The sequence below is a fragment of the Protomyctophum bolini genome (genome assembly GCF_963924005.1).
Source record: "Protomyctophum bolini genome assembly, chromosome: 7".
NCBI lineage: Eukaryota > Metazoa > Chordata > Actinopteri > Myctophiformes > Myctophidae > Protomyctophum > Protomyctophum bolini.
In genome coordinates, this window is record NC_137868.1 from 23,937,414 (window position 1) to 23,958,253 (window position 20,840).

General features: G+C 38.4%; 1 protein-coding gene across 2 annotated transcripts in view; it reads left to right on the forward strand.

Annotated features, from left to right (window-relative positions):
- The first annotated feature begins 1,706 nt into the window (after positions 1 to 1,706).
- The window catches only part of capn7 (calpain 7), a 130,680-nt gene continuing 111,546 nt past the window's right edge, over positions 1,707 to 20,840 (forward strand). The window contains exons 1-12 of one of the 2 annotated variants that reach the window (XM_080768557.1): positions 1,707 to 2,055; positions 3,929 to 4,040; positions 4,890 to 5,047; positions 7,141 to 7,208; positions 7,340 to 7,570; positions 8,523 to 8,609; positions 9,220 to 9,346; positions 10,297 to 10,382; positions 10,727 to 10,820; positions 11,274 to 11,420; positions 12,007 to 12,113; positions 12,280 to 12,400. In XM_080768557.1, coding sequence (XP_080624683.1) covers positions 1,954 to 2,055; positions 3,929 to 4,040; positions 4,890 to 5,047; positions 7,141 to 7,208; positions 7,340 to 7,570; positions 8,523 to 8,609; positions 9,220 to 9,346; positions 10,297 to 10,382; positions 10,727 to 10,820; positions 11,274 to 11,420; positions 12,007 to 12,113; positions 12,280 to 12,400 — 1,440 coding nt within the window. In that variant the 5' untranslated portion in view covers positions 1,707 to 1,953. Of the gene's footprint in view, positions 2,056 to 3,928; positions 4,041 to 4,889; positions 5,048 to 7,140; positions 7,209 to 7,339; positions 7,571 to 8,522; positions 8,610 to 9,219; positions 9,347 to 10,296; positions 10,383 to 10,726; positions 10,821 to 11,273; positions 11,421 to 12,006; positions 12,114 to 12,279; positions 12,401 to 20,840 lie in introns of those variants that run through there. The other variant, XM_080768558.1, reaches the window with a different exon arrangement.

Below are 20,840 nucleotides of genomic sequence, written 5' to 3' on the forward strand. Positions count from 1 at the left end.
GCTTCTGGATAACCGGAAATGCAGTACCCGTTCCACCCATCTGTCTGTGTCCCTTTTATGCCCATATATGGATATTTCTATGTGTCTCTATAGTCTCTGTGTCCTTTTATTCCTACATGGAGTTCTGTGTCAGTCATGCCCAAATATGGAGTGTTGTGATTTCCGAACAGGCCAGCTTATGGAGTTCTGTGTCAGGCATGCCCAAATATGGAGAGGTGTGATGTCAGAACAGGCCAGCTCCATATATGGACCCTGGACAGGGGCTCTGGCCAGAGCCCGGGCGGAGGCCTTTTGTGACGGTTCTGGACAACCTCCACATTTGATCAAACATTTTCCTCCTTCTTTTTGCAGATGAGTTCCCAGATTGTGTGATGGGTGACTTGTCTTACAAGTAAAGTACAACATTACTGAAAAACTGATAAAAGACACAAAAATGAAATACCTCAAAATGTAGCACATGGGACAGTTGATATGCCAACCAAAACTGCTCTCAAGAAACATTTGTTTATTTGATTTACTTAGCGTAACAATGTAATGGCCAGGTAGCAGGTGATGATTTGATTGTCAGCAGGAACAAATTATGGACTGTGTCAAAATTGGGCCAGTGCCCAGGGGCCCTTTCATGATGACTACCATGGGTCCCCGGAGGCCCTGGGCCAGAGCCATGTCTAAAAGAAGAGTTACGAACTTACTATATTGAGGGGGCGGAAACCGAGTGCTCGAGCGCTGTACATGCAGCCTGAAATGAGACAAGCTGGAGTTGGAGTTTTCAACGAGGGCGGAGCAAATAAGAGCTATTTTAAGCATGTGTGCAACATGACAACTGTTTTATTTAAAGTATTGTACAGTAACAACTAAAGTCTCTGTAATGTTTGTTTATGTTGTACTATTACTATAAAACAATCTAAAATAAAGGGATTTAAGATCATTAGAGCTGGGCTGTTGCCTGAGTCCAATGCATTTCTGCCTACTTCCGGTCCAGGACTCGTCCCAGTTCGTTGTTCCCATTCTCAATAGAAGTCTAAGTAGGAGAGCCGCCATTGGACTGGCCCATAGACTGTAGGACTGGCCCCATGAACAGAAGTGAACGCAGTTTGCGTAACTCTGTCTATATATCTAAGGCTCTGCCCGGGCAACAAAGCCCATCAGGGCCCTCAGCCTGTACAGTATGTGCCTTATTGCCAACTGACTATCAGGAATTGGGATATAATATTTCCTGTCATTGGGAGCGCAAAGCACCATACCAACAAGCTGGCCAGATGTATGGAGAACAGGGATGACTGGAAGCGACGATGGACTCGGCTGGAGGGCTCGTCTGAGGACGACCTAGAGATAGAATTTGAGTCTACAGAGAGGCCTCTGTCTGGGTGTTGTTATCTGAAGCAGCTTACTCAAGCCTACATTACCCATGCCCATTGCCTATATGCATAGTAGCCTACAAACCTTTGGAATCTGTGTGTGAGTGTCTCTGACTCTCTGTGGGGTGTAAATTGGCAAATAGTTTTCTTCTCCCCCCCCCCCCCCCCCCTTTTTTCATAAATAAATGTGCTTTCATTTGACCTTCCTGAGTTAGTTTGATTTTTAGAGAGCGAGATTGAGAAAGAGAGAGAGTAACCTCGCGTCACCTAACCTCGCGTCACCAGGCTTTCCACCTCGGAGGAAAATAATAGAGAGAGGCTGCTGCTGCGGCTGCGCAGGACATTCTCGGAAGCAACATGGTTGTTTTAGTAAACACCAGCACCACTCTGTCAAACGTTAGCACGAATGTGATTTCCCCATCGGATAATTGAGTATTTAAGGGCCGCATGAACCACTGTAATATTTAAGATGATTTTTAAACCTGTAAATGATTGGTGTCCTCAGTTTATATAAAAACGTACTGCCGTTAGCTTGTTAGCCAGTTAGCCTATTTGCTAACTTAATCCTGCTGTCACTCAGTGAAGTTGTTTCACTATGGATTGCACGGCGTTGGAGCTTGATGCCGTCAAGTTTGCTAAAACGGCTGTCACCTGTGACCAGAATGGAAAATATAACGAAGCTGTCTTTTATTATAAGGTAAGCGGCTAAGGTTTGTTCCTACAGACGGATACAGCATACGGTAAGTAAATGGTAGTAAAGTTTCTGACATTTTTAAGACTTTACAAAGCTAAGTCCAATCATAAAAGCTTTCGGAGGGTTCCGAGAGGGGCTAACTCGTCAGTAGCCCTGGTTCTTGACCCTCGTATTCATACGAGAGTCATGATAATCATCATGGCAGTCATGTTTCAGGGCTAACTCGTCAGCATTATTTATGATTTTGTAGTCAGATATTTTCATTTTTAAGTAATGTTCTTCTATTTTTTTACTCGCACACTAGCTAGTCCTTAAAAGGACACTACTCCTTTTGCAACCAGATCTTATTTTAATGTTTAGGACACAATTAAAATGTTGTGTGTAATGTGTTTTTAGATATTTTAGTTATGACGTCATGTTCATGACCAAGTGCATGAGGCGTTTTCAGCCCTTCTTCTGGGTTGTAAAAGTGGTGGGCTCCACCCATTTTGGCCATAAATGCACCCGCAGGTCATATGTTTTCCCCCAAGATTAGCATCACTAGTGTCCGGGTCTTGCTCCTCCCTCTCCACAAGGAGAGGGAGGAGCATAATAATCATAATACAATGTAGTGTTCAATCAATGATTCAATCAAAGCAAACTGTGAAGCCTGTACAACTAGGCTAAACAGCAGGGCAACTGGGTTGAACTGAGTTTGACGTGTGCAGTGATTAATTCAATGTCCAGAGAGTTGTTACTTTCGGATATGTCAATCCATTTATTGATATCCACTTTCTTTCAGCAGTAGTACAAACGTAAATAAACTGTGTAACTATTAAACAAACAAACAAACTGAACCTATCGACCACGCACGGTCGAAAACTGTGTCGTCTTCCCCTGTCGCACCTGAGTGCCATCACAGTGACAGGTAATGAGCGTTTCCATGACAACCTCCCACCTTTCTGACTGACTGATAGCCATGACGTCATCATAAAGAAGGACACGTTAACTTCATCATTAATTAGTTAATTAGTAAACAAAACAAAATAAACAAGAGCACTTTGGCTCCAACACAAACGGCACAAACAATATTAGTTTGCCTATTCTATAAAAATATAACTTACAAGTTAGTTACAAGGCTGCATTCTGTCACGTGTGCCAAGCTGTCATTCTCTTGTATTATACCATACTTCTATTATTTACCAGGACAGAGTAACCTCGTGTCTCAGAGGACACTCTTGTGAGACCATGGGGCGGGCACTGGCAGTGCGCCATTTCCGAACACGCCCCATGCGGGCAATAGAGCGGCGCAGTCCCTCCCCCTTTCAGAACAACGAACGGCCCAGGAAATGAAAACACAATGCATTTCCCCATAGGCAGTTTTTATTACCTTTTAAGCGTCGTACGAAGCCAACTCTTGTCGTGACAAATCATGACAACACACAATATTTTGGACCAAACAAATAATTACAAAGAAGAAAAACAACAAAGAAAGTGTTGTAACCTGCTGTTTTTTTCTACTTTCTAATTCTTTGTTTGGCCCGAAATATTGTGTGTGTTGTCATGATTTGACACGACAAGAGTTGGCTTTGTACGACGCTTAAAAGGTCTTTAAATAAAAACTGCCTATGGGGAAATGCATTGCGTTTTCATTTCCTGGGCCGTTCGTTGTTCTGAAAGGGGGAGGGACTGCGCCGCTCTATACGGGCAGTGGCGTTACCATGTCTATGCTCGGACGTAGAATAGAATCACGCAACTCGCGTACACCCACAATTGGGTTTTCCATCCACCCACATTCCTCCTCGTTTTTCCCCCCATCAACTCACCCAACTCACTGGTTTTCCATCAGTAAATGTGAGGTATGTTATTCAAATTGTTTGCTTTGTTCTTGTTGTAGGAGGCAGCCCAAGCCCTGATCTATGCAGGCATGGCAGGGTCCAAGCTGGAGGCCATTCAGGATAAGGTGACAGAGTATCTGGATAGAGTACAAGCCTTAGTCCATAATGTTGGTGAGTTGATGAGAAAAGACACAATTGGGTTCTAGTTTTTGACTTTCCAATCTGCAATGGCCTTAAACTTTAACCAACTTATACTCTGTGAGGGGTTAGGTGTTCTGTTCAGTCTTGCTCAAGGATTTATGTTGATGTTCAGCAATGTTGATGATGAACAACTAGCTGTTGTGGGAAGCAAAGACATTTAGTTACATCACTCTAAACACCAGGCTACCCCTACTGTAACCTTTAATATATTATTTTACATTGTACGCATGGAGATACTATTCTGGCATCTTAACCCATTTAGACAGTTTTCTGAAAAACCTGTTTCTATGTCGTTCTCAAACATTTTCATGTCAAGGACTCCCAAAACTTATATGTAATTGGCCACCGACCCCCATCTGAAAATATGTTGTTCCAGGGACCCCCCAGAAGCAATGACTTGAGTTAAAAACGTTTTCACGATTTTTCAACAATAGCAGATCTACAAGCTTGTAGCGCGGAATTCTTCTGTGCCGTGCTAAGTATAACATAATGCTTAAAACACCAAAAGGGATTCCCGTCCTGAACGGGTTAAATCATGATGTCCTATTCCTTGTCTTGTGTCCCCACTCCCAGTCCAGGCACAGAGCAGTGATCCACTGAATGTCCTATTCCTTGTCTTGTGTCCCACTCCCAGTCCAGGCACAGAGCAGTGATCCACTGAATGTCCTATTCCTTGTCTTGTGTCCCCACTCCCAGTCCAGGCACAGAGCAGTGATCCACTGAATGTCCTATTCCTTGTCTTGTGTCCCACTCCCAGTCCAGGCACAGAGCAGTGATCCACTGAATGTCCTATTCCTTGTCTTGTGTCCCCACTCCCAGTCCAGGCACAGAGCAGTGATCCACTGAAGTCGCGGCAGCAGGTGGACTTGGAGCGAGCCCACTTCCTGGTCACCCAGGCCTTCGATGAGGATGAGAAGGGAAACGGTGACGAAGCCATTGAGCTCTACATGCAGGCTGTCGAACTGTGCATCAAGACGGTAGGTGTTGCTCAGGAAAGGAAAACCAGACAAAAGTTAGTTTGGGTTTTGAGTAATCTCCTCTCAATGTCCTCTTATTATTGATCCATGGCTGATGGCTTGGCATGGACTAAATGTGCAGGTTCGAAGAGCATTGCCTAGCTTCCTCTAACTTTGGGCGGCCTCAGCTCCACAAGTTCACATTTGGTAACTCATCCAATCAGACACCCATTGCAACTTGTTCCTGTTTGCGGATGACTCAGCACTGCTGGTCTCCGACAAGAACAAACTGCAAGTTGAAAAGGCCCTCAGCTCTGAACTCGGTAGAATCTGCACCTGGCTCGCTGATAACAAACTATCTTTACACCTGGGAAAAACTGAATCCCTTCTCTTTTGATCAAATAGTAATCTCAGCAAGGCCAACAGTTTCTCAGTTAAAGTGGGTGACAATATTATCATACCAAAACATGAAATTATCGACCTAGGTTCCATCCTTGAGGCAAATCTTTCTGGTGATCAAATGTCCACCAATGTAATCAAAAAAGTCAACCAAAGAACAAGATTCCTGTACAGGATCTCCTCATTGGTCAACAAAAACACCTTGAAGACCCTAACAGGAGCTCTCGTACAAGGTTTCTTCAACTATGCATACAGCATGCACCTCAAAGGCCCTTAAAACCAGTAAGACGCCTGAGGGCGAGAGCACTTGCCATATATGGAGTGTGTCTTGAGTGTACAGGGTGCGATGAGGTCAGATCAACATATGGAATGTCAGAACAGGTCAGCTACATATATGGAGATCTAAGTGTGGCAGCGGGGGCATTGTCTTGAATGTACAGGGTTTGATAAGGGCCCAGGTAGGGTCAGGCCTGTTGAGAACTCTAGTTTTCGCAAATAACAAATGACTCTTTACCGTAAATGGACAGGTATCAGTCAAAAGGGAGACATCGAAGAGGAAGGATGGATGGGGAGGCATCACATTCCCGTATATGGGCTTAATATCCCTGATGATGTCATAGTGATGTCACGAGACCTAGGCACAATATATGGGGGCTTTGCCCATTTATGGGGATGATGATGTCATAATCATGTCACAAGACCTGGCACAATATGGGGGTTTTCCCCATGTAGGGGGATTTTAATTACATCCCTGATGATGTCATTGTGATGTCACTCGAGACCTGGACACAATATTGTGAGTAACGATTGTCAGTGACAGATTGAGTGACGTGACGTGAGTGACATGACAAAAACGCAAGATTTCATAGTTATCTGCGACCTTTGGTCGCAACAAGTCTCCAAACTTCCCAAAACTAACTGGTCAGGCTACTACTTGGGCTCACTCCTAGAACCCACCTCACCCCTGCCCATTTTGATAGGCTGGGATGGCTTAGGGTTGACGACAGTACAGCATCTAGCAATGTGCCTGGGATTTGCTACACCACCAAGATACATGGTGTACCTTTCAACAAGATGCAACCCAGATTCGCCTCAAACAAGGGATTAAATTAATTTCCCTCCTATGCCACTAAAATGGAACGCCCTACAAGAGCCATTAAGAAATGTGAAACCCTTGACTCTCAAAGAGCACTCAGAGATGGCTGCAATTCGAAACTTTTTCCCCCATACTGTATTAAATGTCATTCACTTTTTTCATATGATGATTTGCTGTTTTTTCATAGTGTGTATTTGTACGTCGTTAAATGTTCTGATTAATTGAAAATGGAGGACCCTGATGTGAACAAGTCTTAGTGCTTTTCATGGTTTACAAAGTAGCAGTATTTGTATTGACTTGTAGTCCAGTAAACTAATAATTTGACCTCAAACTAATTGCAAAAGAACTTGTGTTATAATGCCAGGGCAGGGAAAATAAATGTAATGGAATTTCTTGAGTAAAGGAGTGTTGTATGCCAGTGTGTATGGAAATGTTGATGGGTAGAACCTTATTTTACTCGGTGTGAACAAGTTGAACTAGTCTACATACAAGAGACGATCCCTGTTCTCAAGTCTCTCTTGCTTTTGTGTGGTTTTTGTTGTACGGTTTGTACATGTTTCTCCCCAATCTCTCTCATAGATAGAATATACTCTGTTCTCATTGTTTGTATTTCCAACAGTCCAATGAGACATCAGACCAAGCATTGCAGGTCAAATTGAAGCAATTGGCTCGCCAGGCTTTAGACCGGTAAGACTTTTAATCATCTGTTTCCAGTAATGGTATTTATTATATTTAATCAAGTTGTCAACGTCCAACAACTGCAATTTGTCAAATATACCAGACACTAATAAACAACCACTTCCATTTTATTCTCTCAGAGCGGAAGGGCTCAAAGACTCCCTTTCCAAATCGGCTCAAGCCCAGCCTCAGGACAGACCGGGACTATCTGGGCCCAAGCCCAGCAGTGCACCTTCTGGTGGTCCGGTTCGTCAGTTTTTCCCCCTTGGGCCAGAGTTTACCCTTAATGATCGGCCCCAGCCGGTCCGGGCAGTCCAGTCCAGCGAGCCTCAGGGCCAGCGGTACACCTCAGAGGAGATTGAGGTGCTCAGGTAAGCAGACTGGTGTCAGCAATATGTTCTACACAGAAACACAATTGTCTTAAATTGAATTTGGCAAAACATAGTAGAAATAATTTTATTTGATGCTGATATACATGTTACAAAATATTTCATAGAGCTGTAGACCCATGGTCAACATAAACTGTACTTGTTTATGATGAATAACGTTGAGCCAACAGTTCTTGAAGGGTTTATTTTCCAGCCGTTAATTGACATCTGGAATTGTGTGTATTATTGAAAAATGTCTGTCCCTTCAAGAATACTTTAGATCAGTGGTTCCCAAAGTGGGGTCCGGGGACCCCCAGGGGTACCTGAGGGAGTTCCAGGGGGGACCCATCTATTTTGTTCATGTTCATAAAGTGCTAAAGTGTTTAAAGCAGTGGTTCCCAAACTTTTTCATGTCAAGGACCCCCAAATTGACACTACTTAGCCTGTGGACCCCCATTTGAAAAGATATGCCAGGGACCCCCATAAGAGAAGACGTCTACATTTAGACGTCTACATTTAGACGTATACATTTAGACAGTGTCCCCCGAGTGCCTCCCCAGTGTCTCCCCAGTGCCTCCTCAGTGCCTGCCCAGTGTCCCCCCAGTGTCTCCAATAGCAATACAAGAGCAATAATACAAATTAATCTTAATGTATTAATCTTATTAATTAATGAATCAAATTAATTAATTAATCAAAATTGCGGCCTGTGCCCAGCACCATGCCAAAGCTTTTTCCTGCAGGAAACACTGCTTGTGGTTGTAAATATATTGTTATCCGTGTTGCGAGGATGAGGGGGTACCTGGAAAAATATCTACCCCAAAAGGGGTACCTGGTCCAAAAAAGTTTGGGAACACCTGCTTTAGATACACATACCAACATAAGAAAGTACATGGTTTCATATTCTACTACAGCAAGGCCTGAGATCAAATAAAACCTTCTCATCCTTCACTTTTAGGAGCACATCTACAATCAACAGCATAGCCTTTGTTCCCTTTATGAGTGTGGACCTGAAGGAGAGATTTGCCTTCCCTGTCCCTTTCTCGTAAGTCGACTTTGGGCGGTTTACCATTGTATGACAGTATTTTGTTAAGTGATACTTGACTTCATATGTGCGATCTCATATCACACATAATGGGATACATTAATTGCTTCGATTTCAAAGCAACAAGAAAAATATATTCTACATTGTGTTGCTGTGCATTTATAACATTATTAGACAATGTTTCAACTTCAAGTACCCTGAATACTGAAGGTTTAAAGGGATACTTTGACCTGAATACTGAAGGTTTAAAGGGATACTTTGACATTATTCATTTCTATTGTTCTTTGGACATCGGACATTGCTTTTATCTTTTATTGTCCACAAAATGTTTGTTAGCATTGTTATCCTCCTTTTCTGAAACACTGGACACTTGGCTAAACTTGCTTTGCAGCTATGGTAAAATCAATGACTACATGCTGTATGATCATCACATGCATCGCCACTATTTATGGGCAAAGATTCTATGATCGTAATAAATTACTATGTGATGGTAATAAATTGTGTGATAAATTGTGCCCACTAGGTTTCAAACTACAACCTGGAACAACTACACCAATTAAACACAACCGATTCTTGTCTATGTACTGTATGTGCATGTTCCCTTGAACAGAGACAAAATGGGCAAGCTGGCGCTATCACCCAAGCAGAAAGCTATCTTCTCCCGCTGGGTCCGGCCAGACGAGATCTGCAATAACCCCACCATGATCCTGTCTGTGTCTAGCTTCAGCATCAAACAGGTTGGATTATTAATTAGAACTCTGACACAGCAGTAGTATCTGTTATGTTATATAGGCCTGCCCCTGGAGATTTGGAAAGGGCATTCCAATGGTTATGAGGATCATCACATCATGTAATAGGAATTAACCCATTTAGGCCTGACCTCAAAATGAAAAAGAAATCTTATAAATCCTCCAGTTTTCTGAAATAAATATTTCACGATTTTTCCAAAAATAGCAGACCTACTACTCGTAGCACGCCACTCGGTGGTGTGCTATGAGCTTGTAGATCTGCTATTTTTCAATGGCTAAATTATAACAATGTTTAAAACACCAAAAGGGGTTCCCGCCCAAAATGGGTTAATGGCAACAAGGACAGATTGTAAGATTATATACATGAAACAAATAATATTGCCTGTTGCTATTCAATTTATACTATAAAATAGGAAATGGTCAGGAAGAGGTTGTACATCAAGTACAGTAAGACGCGTTTTGGACATATAGCTTCTTTGGGGACTCCTTATATGGTGCCCCTTTTTGTGCCCATATATGGAGCTGAGTGGACCTGGCCCCTTTTGTGCCCATATATGGAGCTGAGTGGACCTGGCCCCTTTTGTGCCCATATATGGAGCTGAGTGATTGCTGATGCAACACACTCCATATTTGGATAGCGGGACAGACAGACAGACAGACAGACAGACACACACACAGACAGACATGATCTGCTAGGTCTCATAGTAAGTGCTCACTGCGTTCGCAATCAAGTATAATTATGTTGCCCTGATTTATTTGGTTTTGTCTTCTCAAGCAGTGATGATGATTAATCCTGAATAAAACAGAACAGTCTCCATGAAATGTTATGAGCAAACTCGGCCACCAGATGGCATCACATCATATAATTATTGTATTGAGTAGGAAAAGGCTTTTTGAAAGTATAACAGGTGTACGTGATTTGTTCTGTATATGTTCAGACGGTGGTGTCTGACTGTTCGTTCGTGGCTTCATTAGCCATCAGTGCAGCCTATGAGCGGCGTTACAACAAGAAGCTTATCACCAGGTACATGCATGGCCCCAGCACTACCATAGAAATAATGCTTATCACCAGGTACATGGCCCCTGCACTACCATAGAAATAATGCTTATCACCAGGTACATGGCCCCTGCACTACCATAGAAATAATGCTTATCACCAGGTACATGCCCCCTGCACTACCATAGAAATAATGCTTATCACCAGGTACATGGCCCCTGCACTACCATATAAATAATGCTTATCACCAGGTACATGGCCCCAGCACTACCATAGAAATAATGGAAATCAGAATTACTCAGAATCAGTAACTATTCATATTCATCACTGAAACATTTGTGTGTGTGACTGTGTGTGAATGTTTCTTGCAGCATCATCTACCCTCAGAACCGCAGAGGGCAACCAGAGTATAACCCTTGTGGGAAGTATATGGTTAAACTTCATATCAACGGCGTTCCCAGGAAGGTAAGGGGGAGCTAGAAACGGGTTGGATATAATTGGCATCCCCACTTAATCTAGTTTTCTCAAATGGTCATTTGGCCGGTATCCTTTAGAGATGGATGACACAGCAAATTAATTGTACAGTGACAGTGTGTGCTAGACTTATTTGGTGATTAGATTTCGATCCATCGATTGAGCGTGAAAATCCAATATAGATTGAAACGTCATATGTGATAAATAAAGAAGTCTAAATTAGTAGTAGTACTAGTACCTATAACTAGATAAGTGCGTTCTACTTCTAAATGATGAGAACAGGTGCTCTTATTCGTGGCGAGTATGAAAACGTAACAATTGTGGGAGTTCGATTAACTGTTTACACAGTGAGATGATCCTTATCTACATTTTATGACCGCCATCTCCGGTGCACCAAAGGAGCTTACCAGAACCCACCAGAATTTGTGTCCCCCTTCCTTGTAGGTGATCATAGACGATTACCTGCCTGTGGATCGCAACGGGGAGCTGCTGTGTTCCTACTCCAGCAACAGGAATGAGCTGTGGGTGTCTCTCATTGAGAAGGCCTACATGAAAGTCATGGGAGGCTACGACTTCCCTGGATCTAACTCGGTGCGTTGCAGATGTTTGAGTGTTTATACTTTGTGATTAAGAAAAAATATTGTGGTTATATTTTATTCTGCTGCTTTGTAAGATTGGATACCGGAGAACTCGGCAGTTTAATTGAATTTAGAGGGAGAGAGAGAGGATAGTTGTTTAGAGTTTACACTAGATGAAGTAGGAATGCTAAAGTTTAAACACCAAAGTACCGAAACAATGTAATTCGTTAGTAAACAATATCCTGAATTGGTAGGCCTACTATCATTGGTATTCACATACTCAACTTTTTATCATTATCTAGCTGACCATATAATTGCACAAAATAATTTGATGACTTTGGAAATGAACTATAACATCTGTGGGTTTGACATACTAGACAACATGTTAGATGAAGACATTGATGAAGAGTTTTCGCTGCGGCGAATTGGTAAACTGGCAAGTTTTCCGGATACCGTAAAATTGCTTATGCACGGTAATAGGCGTTTGTTCAGCAACAACCATAATGTATTTTGTAACATTTTCAGTTACATCACTGACTGTTTATTCATTGCTGTTTTCACCAGTGTTGTCCATATGTTTTCCTTCATATGTCTAATAGAACATTGATCTCCACGCGCTCACTGGTTGGATCCCTGAACGCATCGCTATGCACTCAGACAATCAGTCCTTCAGCAAGGATGACAGCTTCCGCATGCTGTACCAGAGGTGAGTGAGCTTTGCATGCACGTATGCAGCTACAGTATTATTTATCTCTTCTTTTTGCAAGTAGTTTTCCATGACCCTTTTTCTTCTGGCAGAGCCTTGTCCAGACAGAAAGACAAGGGGAGATTTAGGCCTGTCTCTTTCTCTCCAATCTCCCTCTCCCACCCAGGTTTCATCGCGGTGATGTCCTCGTCACCACGGCGACAGGGGTGATGACAGAGGAGGAGGGGGAGAGGTGGGGCCTGGTGCCCACACATGCCTATGCTGTCCTTGATATCCGGGACCACAAGGTTAGCATGCTAGCACTAACCACTTATGTCTGCAGTACAAGGTTAGGATATTAGTGTTATTATGAGTCTGTCCTCGTATATATTTGACATGCTTGCGCTCCATCATTGTTTTTCAACAACCAAAAGTGTCAAATAATGTTTTAGGAGCTGTTTCTCAACAGCCAAAAGTGTCAAATAATGGTTAGAAGTTGTTTCTCAACAACCAAAAGTGTCAAATAATGTTTTAGGAGCTGTTTCTCAACAACCAACAGTGTCAAATAATGTTTTAGCAGCTGTTTCTCAACAGCCAAAAGTGTCAAATAATGGTTATAAGCTGTTTCTCAACAACCAAAGTGTCAAATAATGGTTAGAAGCTGTTTTTCAACAACCAAAAGTGTCAAATAATGTTTTAGGAGCTGTTTCTCAACAACCAAAAGTGTAAAATAATGTTTTAGGAGCTGTTTCTCAACAACCAAAGTGTCAAATAATGGTTAGAAGCTGTTTTTCAACAACCAAAAGTGTCAAATAATGTTTTAGGAGCTGTTTCTCAACAACCAAAAGTGTAAAATAATGTTTTAGGAGCTGTTTCTCAACAACCAAAGTGTCAAATAATGGTTAGAAGCTGTTTTTCAACAACCAAAAGTGTAAAAAAATGTTTTAGGAGCTGTTTCTCAACAACCAAAAGTGTAAAATAATGTTTTAGGAGCTGTTTCTCAACAACCAAAGTGTTATTTTGGGAGGCAAATTATTTTGGCAAATAATTTTGGGAGGCAAATAATTTTGGCAAATAATTTTGGGAGGCAAATAATTTTGGGAGGCAAATTATTTTGGCAAATTATTTTGGGAGGCAAATTATTTTGGCAAATTATTTTGGGAGGCAAATTATTTTGGGAGGCAAATTATTTTGGCAAATTATTTTGGCAAATTAATAATAATCCCAAATTTGCCTCCCAAAATTATTTGCCAAAATTATTTGCCTCCCAAAATTATTTGCCAAAATTATTTGCCTCCCAAAATTATTTGCCTCCCAAAATTATTTGCCTCCCAAAATAATTTGCCTCCCAAAATAATTTGCCAAAATAATTTGCCTCCCAAAATAATTTGCCTCCCAAAATAATTTGCCTCCCAAAATAATTTGCCAAAATAATTTGCCTCCCAAAATAATTTGCCTCCCAAAATAATTTGCCTCCCAAAATAATTTGCCTCCCAAAATAATTTGCCTCCAAAAATAATTTGCCTCCAAAAATAATTTGCCTCCCAAAATAATTTGCCAAAATAATTTGCCTCCCAAAATAATTTGCCAAAATAATTTGCCTCCCAAAATAATTTGCCTCCCAAAATAATTTGCCTCCCAAAATAATTTGCCAAAATAATTTGCCTCCCAAAATAATTTGCCTCCCAAAATAATTTGCCAAAATAATTTGCCTCCCAAAATAATTTGCCAAAATAATTTGCCTCCCAAAATAATTTGCCTCCCAAAATAATTTGCCAAAATAATTTGCCTCCCAAAATAATTTGCCTCCCAAAATAATTTGCCTCCCAAAATAATTTGCCAAAATAATTTGCCTCCCAAAATAATTTGCCAAAATAATTTGCCTACCAAAATAATTTGCCAAAATAAATTGCCTCCCAAAATAATTTGCCTCCCAAAATAATTTGCCAAAATAATTTGCCTCCCAAAATAATTTGCCTCCCAAAATAATTTGCCAAAATAATTTGCCTCCCAAAATTATTTGCCAAAATTATTTGCCTCCCAAAATTATTTGCCTCCCAAAATAATTTGCCTCCCAAAATAATTTGCCTCCCAAAATAATTTGCCAAAATAATTTGCCTCCCAAAATAATTTGCCTCCCAAAATAATTTGCCTCCCAAAATAATTTGCCAAAATAATTTGCCTCCCAAAATAATTTGCCAAAATAATTTGCCTCCCAAAATAATTTGCCTCCCAAAATAATTTGCCTCCCAAAATAATTTGCCAAAATAATTTGCCTCCCAAAATAATTTGCCTCCCAAAATAATTTGCCTCCAAAAATAATTTGCCTCCAAAAATAATTTGCCTCCCAAAATAATTTGCCTCCCAAAATAATTTGCCAAAATAATTTGCCTCCCAAAATAATTTGCCTCCCAAAATAATTTGCCAAAATAATTTGCCTCCCAAAATAATTTGCCTCCCAAAATAATTTGCCTCCCAAAATAATTTGCCAAAATAATTTGCCTACCAAAATAATTTGCCAAAATAAATTGCCTCCCAAAATAATTTGCCAAAATAATTTGCCTCCCAAAATAATTTGCCTCCAAAAATAATTTGCCTCCCAAAATAATTTGCCAAAATAATTTGCCTCCCAAAATAATTTGCCTCCCAAAATAATTTGCCAAAATAATTTGCCTCCCAAAATAATTTGCCTCCCAAAATAATTTGCCTCCCAAAATAATTTGCCAAAATAATTTGCCTCCCAAAATAATTTGCCTCCCAAAATAATTTGCCTCCCAAAATAATTTGCCTCCCAAAATAATTTGCCTCCCAAAATAATTTGCCAAAATAATTTGCCTCCCAAAATAATTTGCAAAAATAATTTGCCTCCCAAAATAATTTGCCTCCCAAAATAATTTGCCTCCCAAAATAATTTGCCTACCAAAATAATTTGCCAAAATAAATTGCCTCCCAAAATAATTTGCCAAAATAATTTGCCAAAATAATTTGCCAAAATAATTTGCCAAAATAATTTGCCTCCCAAAATAATTTGCCGCCCAAAATAATTTGCCTCCCAAAATAATTTGCCTCCCAAAATAATTTGCCTGCCAAAATAATTTGCCTGCCAAAATAATTTGCCAAAATAATTTGCCTCCCAAAATAATTTGCCAAAATAATTTGCCTCCCAAAATAATTTGCCTCCCAAAATAATTTGCCTCCCAAAATAATTTGCCTCCCAAAATAATTTGCCAAAATAATTTGCCTCCCAAAATAATTTGCCTCCCAAAATAATTTGCCAAAATAATTTGCCTCCCAAAATAATTTGCCTCTCAAAATAATTTGCCAAAATAATTTGCCTCCCAAAATAATTTGCCTCCCAAAATAATTTGCCTCCCAAAGTCTAAAATAATGTTTTAGGAGCTGTTTCTCAACAACCAAAGTGTCAAATAATGGTTAGAAGCTGTTTTTCAACAACTAAAAGTGTCAAATAATGTTTTAGGAGCTGTTTCTCAACAACCAAAAGTGTAAAATAATGTTTTAGGAGCTGTTTCCCAACAACCAAACTGTCAAATAATGGTTAGAAGCTGTTTTTCAACAACCAAAAGTGTCAAATAATGTTTTAGGAGCTGTTTCTCAACAACCATAAGTGTAAAATAATGTTTTAGGAGCTGTTTCTCAACAACCAAAGTGTCAAATAATGGTTAGAAGCTGTTTTTCAACAACCAAAAGTGTCAAATAATGTTTTAGGAGCTGTTTCTCAACAACCAGAGTGTCAAATAATGGTTAGAAGCTGTTTTTCAACAACCAAAAGTGTCAAATAATGTTTTAGGAGCTGTTTCTCAACAACCAAAAGTGTAAAATAATGTTTTATGAGCTGTTTCTCAACAACCAAAGTGTCAAATAATGGTTAGAAGCTGTTTTTCAACAACCAAAAGTGTCAAATAATGTTTTAGGAGCTGTTTCTCAATAACCAAAAGTGTAAAATAATGTTTTAGGAGCTGTTTCTCAACAACCAAAGTGTCAAATAATGGTTAGAAGCTGTTTTTCAACAACCAAAAGTGTCAAATAATGTTTTAGGAGCTGTTTCTCAACAACCAAAAGTGTAAAATAATGTTTTAGGAGCTGTTTCTCAACAACCAAAGTGTCAAATAATGGTTAGAAGCTGTTTTTCAACAACCAAAAGTGTCAAATAATGTTTTAGGAGCTGTTTCTCAACAACCAAAAGTGTCAAATAATGTTTTAGGAGCTGTTTCTCAACAACCAAAGTGTTATTTTGGGAGGCAAATTATTTTGGCAAATTATTTTGGGAGGCAAATAATTTTGGCAAATAATTTTGGGAGGCAAATAATTTTGGCAAATAATTTTGGGAGGCAAATTATTTTGGCAAATTATTTTGGGAGGCAAATTATTTATTATTTTGGGAGGCAAATTATTTTGGCAAATTATTTTGGCAAATTAATAATAATCCCAAATTTGCCTCCCAAAATATTTGCCTCCCAAAATAAATTTCCAAAATAATTTGCCTCCAAAAATAATTTGCCTCCCAAAATAATTTGCCAAAATAATTTGCCTCCCAAAATAATTTGCCAAAATTATTTGCCTCCCAAAATTATTTGCCTCCCAAAATAATTTGCCTCCCAAAATAATTTGCCAAAATAATTTGCCTCCCAAAATAATTTGCCTCCCAAAATAATTTGCCAAAATAATTTGCCTCCCAAAATAATTTGCCTCCCAAAATAATTTGCCAAAATAATTTGCCTCCCAAAATAATTTGCCTCCCAAAATAATTTGCCTCCCAAAATAATTTGCCAAAATAATTTGCCTCCCAAAATAATTTGCCTCCCAAAATAATTTGCCTCCCAAAATAATTTGCCAAAATAATTTGCCTCACAAAATAATTTGCCTCCCAAAATAATTTGCCAAAATAATTTGCCTACCAAAATAATTTGCCAAAATAAATTGCCTCCCAAAATAATTTGCCAAAATAATTTGCCTCCCAAAATAATTTGCCTCCCAAAATAATTTGCCTCCAAAAATAATTTGCCTCCCAAAATAATTTGCCAAAATAATTTGCCTCCCAAAATAATTTGCCAAAATAATTTGCCTCCCAAAATAATTTGCCTCCCAAAATAATTTGCCTCCCAAAATAATTTGCCTCCCAAAATAATTTGCCAAAATAATTTGCCTCCCAAAATAATTTGCCTCCCAAAATAATTTGCCTCCCAAAATAATTTGCCTCCCAAAATAATTTGCCAAAATAATTTGCCTCCCAAAATAATTTGCCAAAATAATTTGCCTACCAAAATAATTTGCCAAAATAAATTGCCTCCCAAAATAATTTGCCAAAATAATTTGCCTCCCAAAATAATTTGCCTCCCAAAATAATTTGCCTCCCAAAATAATTTGCCTGCCAAAATAATTTGCCTGCCAAAATAATTTGCCTCCCAAAATAATTTGCCAAAATAATTTGCCTCCCAAAATAATTTGCCTCCCAAAATAATTTGCCAAAATAATTTGCCTCCCAAAATAATTTGCCAAAATAATTTGCCTCCCAAAATAATTTGCCAAAATAATTTGCCTCCCAAAATAATTTGCCTCTCAAAATAATTTGCCAAAATAATTTGCCTCCCAAAATAATTTGCCAAAATAATTTGCCTACCAAAATAATTTGCCAAAATAAATTGCCTCCCAAAATAATTTGCCTCCCAAAATAATTTGCCAAAATAATTTGCCTCCCAAAATAATTTGCCTCCCAAAATAATTTGCCAAAATAATTTGCCTCCCAAAATAATTTGCCAAAATAATTTGCCTCCCAAAATTATTTGCCAAAATTATTTGCCTCCCAAAATTATTTGCCTCCCAAAATAATTTGCCTCCCAAAATAATTTGCCTCCCAAAATAATTTGCCTCCCAAAATAATTTGCCAAAATAATTTGCCAAAATAATTTGCCTCCCAAAATAATTTGCCTCCCAAAATAATTTGCCTCCCAAAATAATTTGCCAAAATAATTTGCCTCCCAAAATAATTTGCCAAAATAATTTGCCTCCCAAAATAATTTGCCTCCCAAAATAATTTGCCTCCCAAAATAATTTGCCAAAATAATTTGCCTCCCAAAATAATTTGCCTCCCAAAATAATTTGCCTCCAAAAATAATTTGCCTCCAAAAATAATTTGCCTCCCAAAATAATTTGCCTCCCAAAATAATTTGCCAAAATAATTTGCCTCCCAAAATAATTTGCCTCCCAAAATAATTTGCCAAAATAATTTGCCTCCCAAAATAATTTGCCTCCCAAAATAATTTGCCTCCCAAAATAATTTGCCAAAATAATTTGCCTCCCAAAATAATTTGCCTCCCAAAATAATTTGCCAAAATAATTTGCCTACCAAAATAATTTGCCAAAATAAATTGCCTCCCAAAATAATTTGCCAAAATAATTTGCCTCCCAAAATAATTTGCCTCCAAAAATAATTTGCCTCCCAAAATAATTTGCCAAAATAATTTGCCTCCCAAAATAATTTGCCTCCCAAAATAATTTGCCAAAATAATTTGCCTCCCAAAATAATTTGCCTCCCAAAATAATTTGCCAAAATAATTTGCCTCCCAAAATAATTTGCCTCCCAAAATAATTTGCCTCCCAAAATAATTTGCCTCCCAAAATAATTTGCCTCCCAAAATAATTTGCCAAAATAATTTGCCTCCCAAAATAATTTGCAAAAATAATTTGCCTCCCAAAATAATTTGCCTCCCAAAATAATTTGCCTCCCAAAATAATTTGCCTACCAAAATAATTTGCCAAAATAAATTGCCTCCCAAAATAATTTGCCAAAATAATTTGCCAAAATAATTTGCCTCCCAAAATAATTTGCCGCCCAAAATAATTTGCCTCCCAAAATAATTTGCCTCCCAAAATAATTTGCCTGCCAAAATAATTTGCCTGCCAAAATAATTTGCCAAAATAATTTGCCTCCCAAAATAATTTGCCAAAATAATTTGCCTCCCAAAATAATTTGCCTCCCAAAATAATTTGCCTCCCAAAATAATTTGCCTCCCAAAATAATTTGCCTCCCAAAATAATTTGCCTCCCAAAATAATTTGCCTCCCAAAATAATTTGCCAAAATAATTTGCCAAAATAATTTGCCTCCCAAAATAATTTGCCTCTCAAAATAATTTGCCAAAATAATTTGCCTCCCAAAATAATTTGCCTCCCAAAATAATTTGCCTCCCAAAGTCTAAAATAATGTTTTAGGAGCTGTTTCTCAACAACCAAAGTGTCAAATAATGGTTAGAAGCTGTTTTTCAACAACTAAAAGTGTCAAATAATGTTTTAGGAGCTGTTTCTCAACAACCAAAAGTGTAAAATAATGTTTTAGGAGCTGTTTCCCAACAACCAAACTGTCAAATAATGGTTAGAAGCTGTTTTTCAACAACCAAAAGTGTCAAATAATGTTTTAGGAGCTGTTTCTCAACAACCATAAGTGTAAAATAATGTTTTAGGAGCTGTTTCTCAACAACCAAAGTGTCAAATAATGGTTAGAAGCTGTTTTTCAACAACCAAAAGTGTCAAATAATGTTTTAGGAGCTGTTTCTCAACAACCAGAGTGTCAAATAATGGTTAGAAGCTGTTTTTCAACAACCAAAAGTGTCAAATAATGTTTTAGGAGCTGTTTCTCAACAACCAAAAGTGTAAAATAATGTTTTATGAGCTGTTTCTCAACAACCAAAGTGTCAAATAATGGTTAGAAGCTGTTTTTCAACAACCAAAAGTGTCAAATAATGTTTTAGGAGCTGTTTCTCAATAACCAAAAGTGTAAAATAATGTTTTAGGAGCTGTTTCTCAACAACCAAAGTGTCAAATAATGGTTAGAAGCTGTTTTTCAACAACCAAAAGTGTCAAATAATGTTTTAGGAGCTGTTTCTCAACAACCAAAAGTGTAAAATAATGTTTTAGGAGCTGTTTCTCAACAACCAAAGTGTCAAATAATGGTTAGAAGCTGTTTTTCAACAACCAAAAGTGTCAAATAATGTTTTAGGAGCTGTTTCTCAACAACCAAAAGTGTCAAATAATGTTTTAGGAGCTGTTTCTCAACAACCAAAGTGTTATTTTGGGAGGCAAATTATTTTGGCAAATAATTTTGGGAGGCAAATAATTTTGGCAAATAATTTTGGGAGGCAAATAATTTTGGCAAATAATTTTGGGAGGCAAATTATTTTGGGAGGCAAATTATTTATTATTTTGGGAGGCAAATTATTTTGGCAAATTATTTTGGCAAATTAATAATAATCCCAAATTTGCCTCCCAAAATATTTGCCTCCCAAAATAAATTTCCAAAATAATTTGCCTCCAAAAATAATTTGCCTCCCAAAATAATTTGCCAAAATAATTTGCCTCCCAAAATAATTTGCCAAAATTATTTGCCTCCCAAAATTATTTGCCTCCCAAAATAATTTGCCTCCCAAAATAATTTGCCTCCCAAAATAATTTGCCAAAATAATTTGCCTCCCAAAATAATTTGCCTCCCAAAATAATTTGCCAAAATAATTTGCCTCCCAAAATAATTTGCCTCCCAAAATAATTTGCCAAAATAATTTGCCTCCCAAAATAATTTGCCTCCCAAAATAATTTGCCTCCCAAAATAATTTGCCAAAATAATTTGCCTCCCAAAATAATTTGCCTCCCAAAATAATTTGCCTCCCAAAATAATTTGCCAAAATAATTTGCCTCACAAAATAATTTGCCTCCCAAAATAATTTGCCAAAATAATTTGC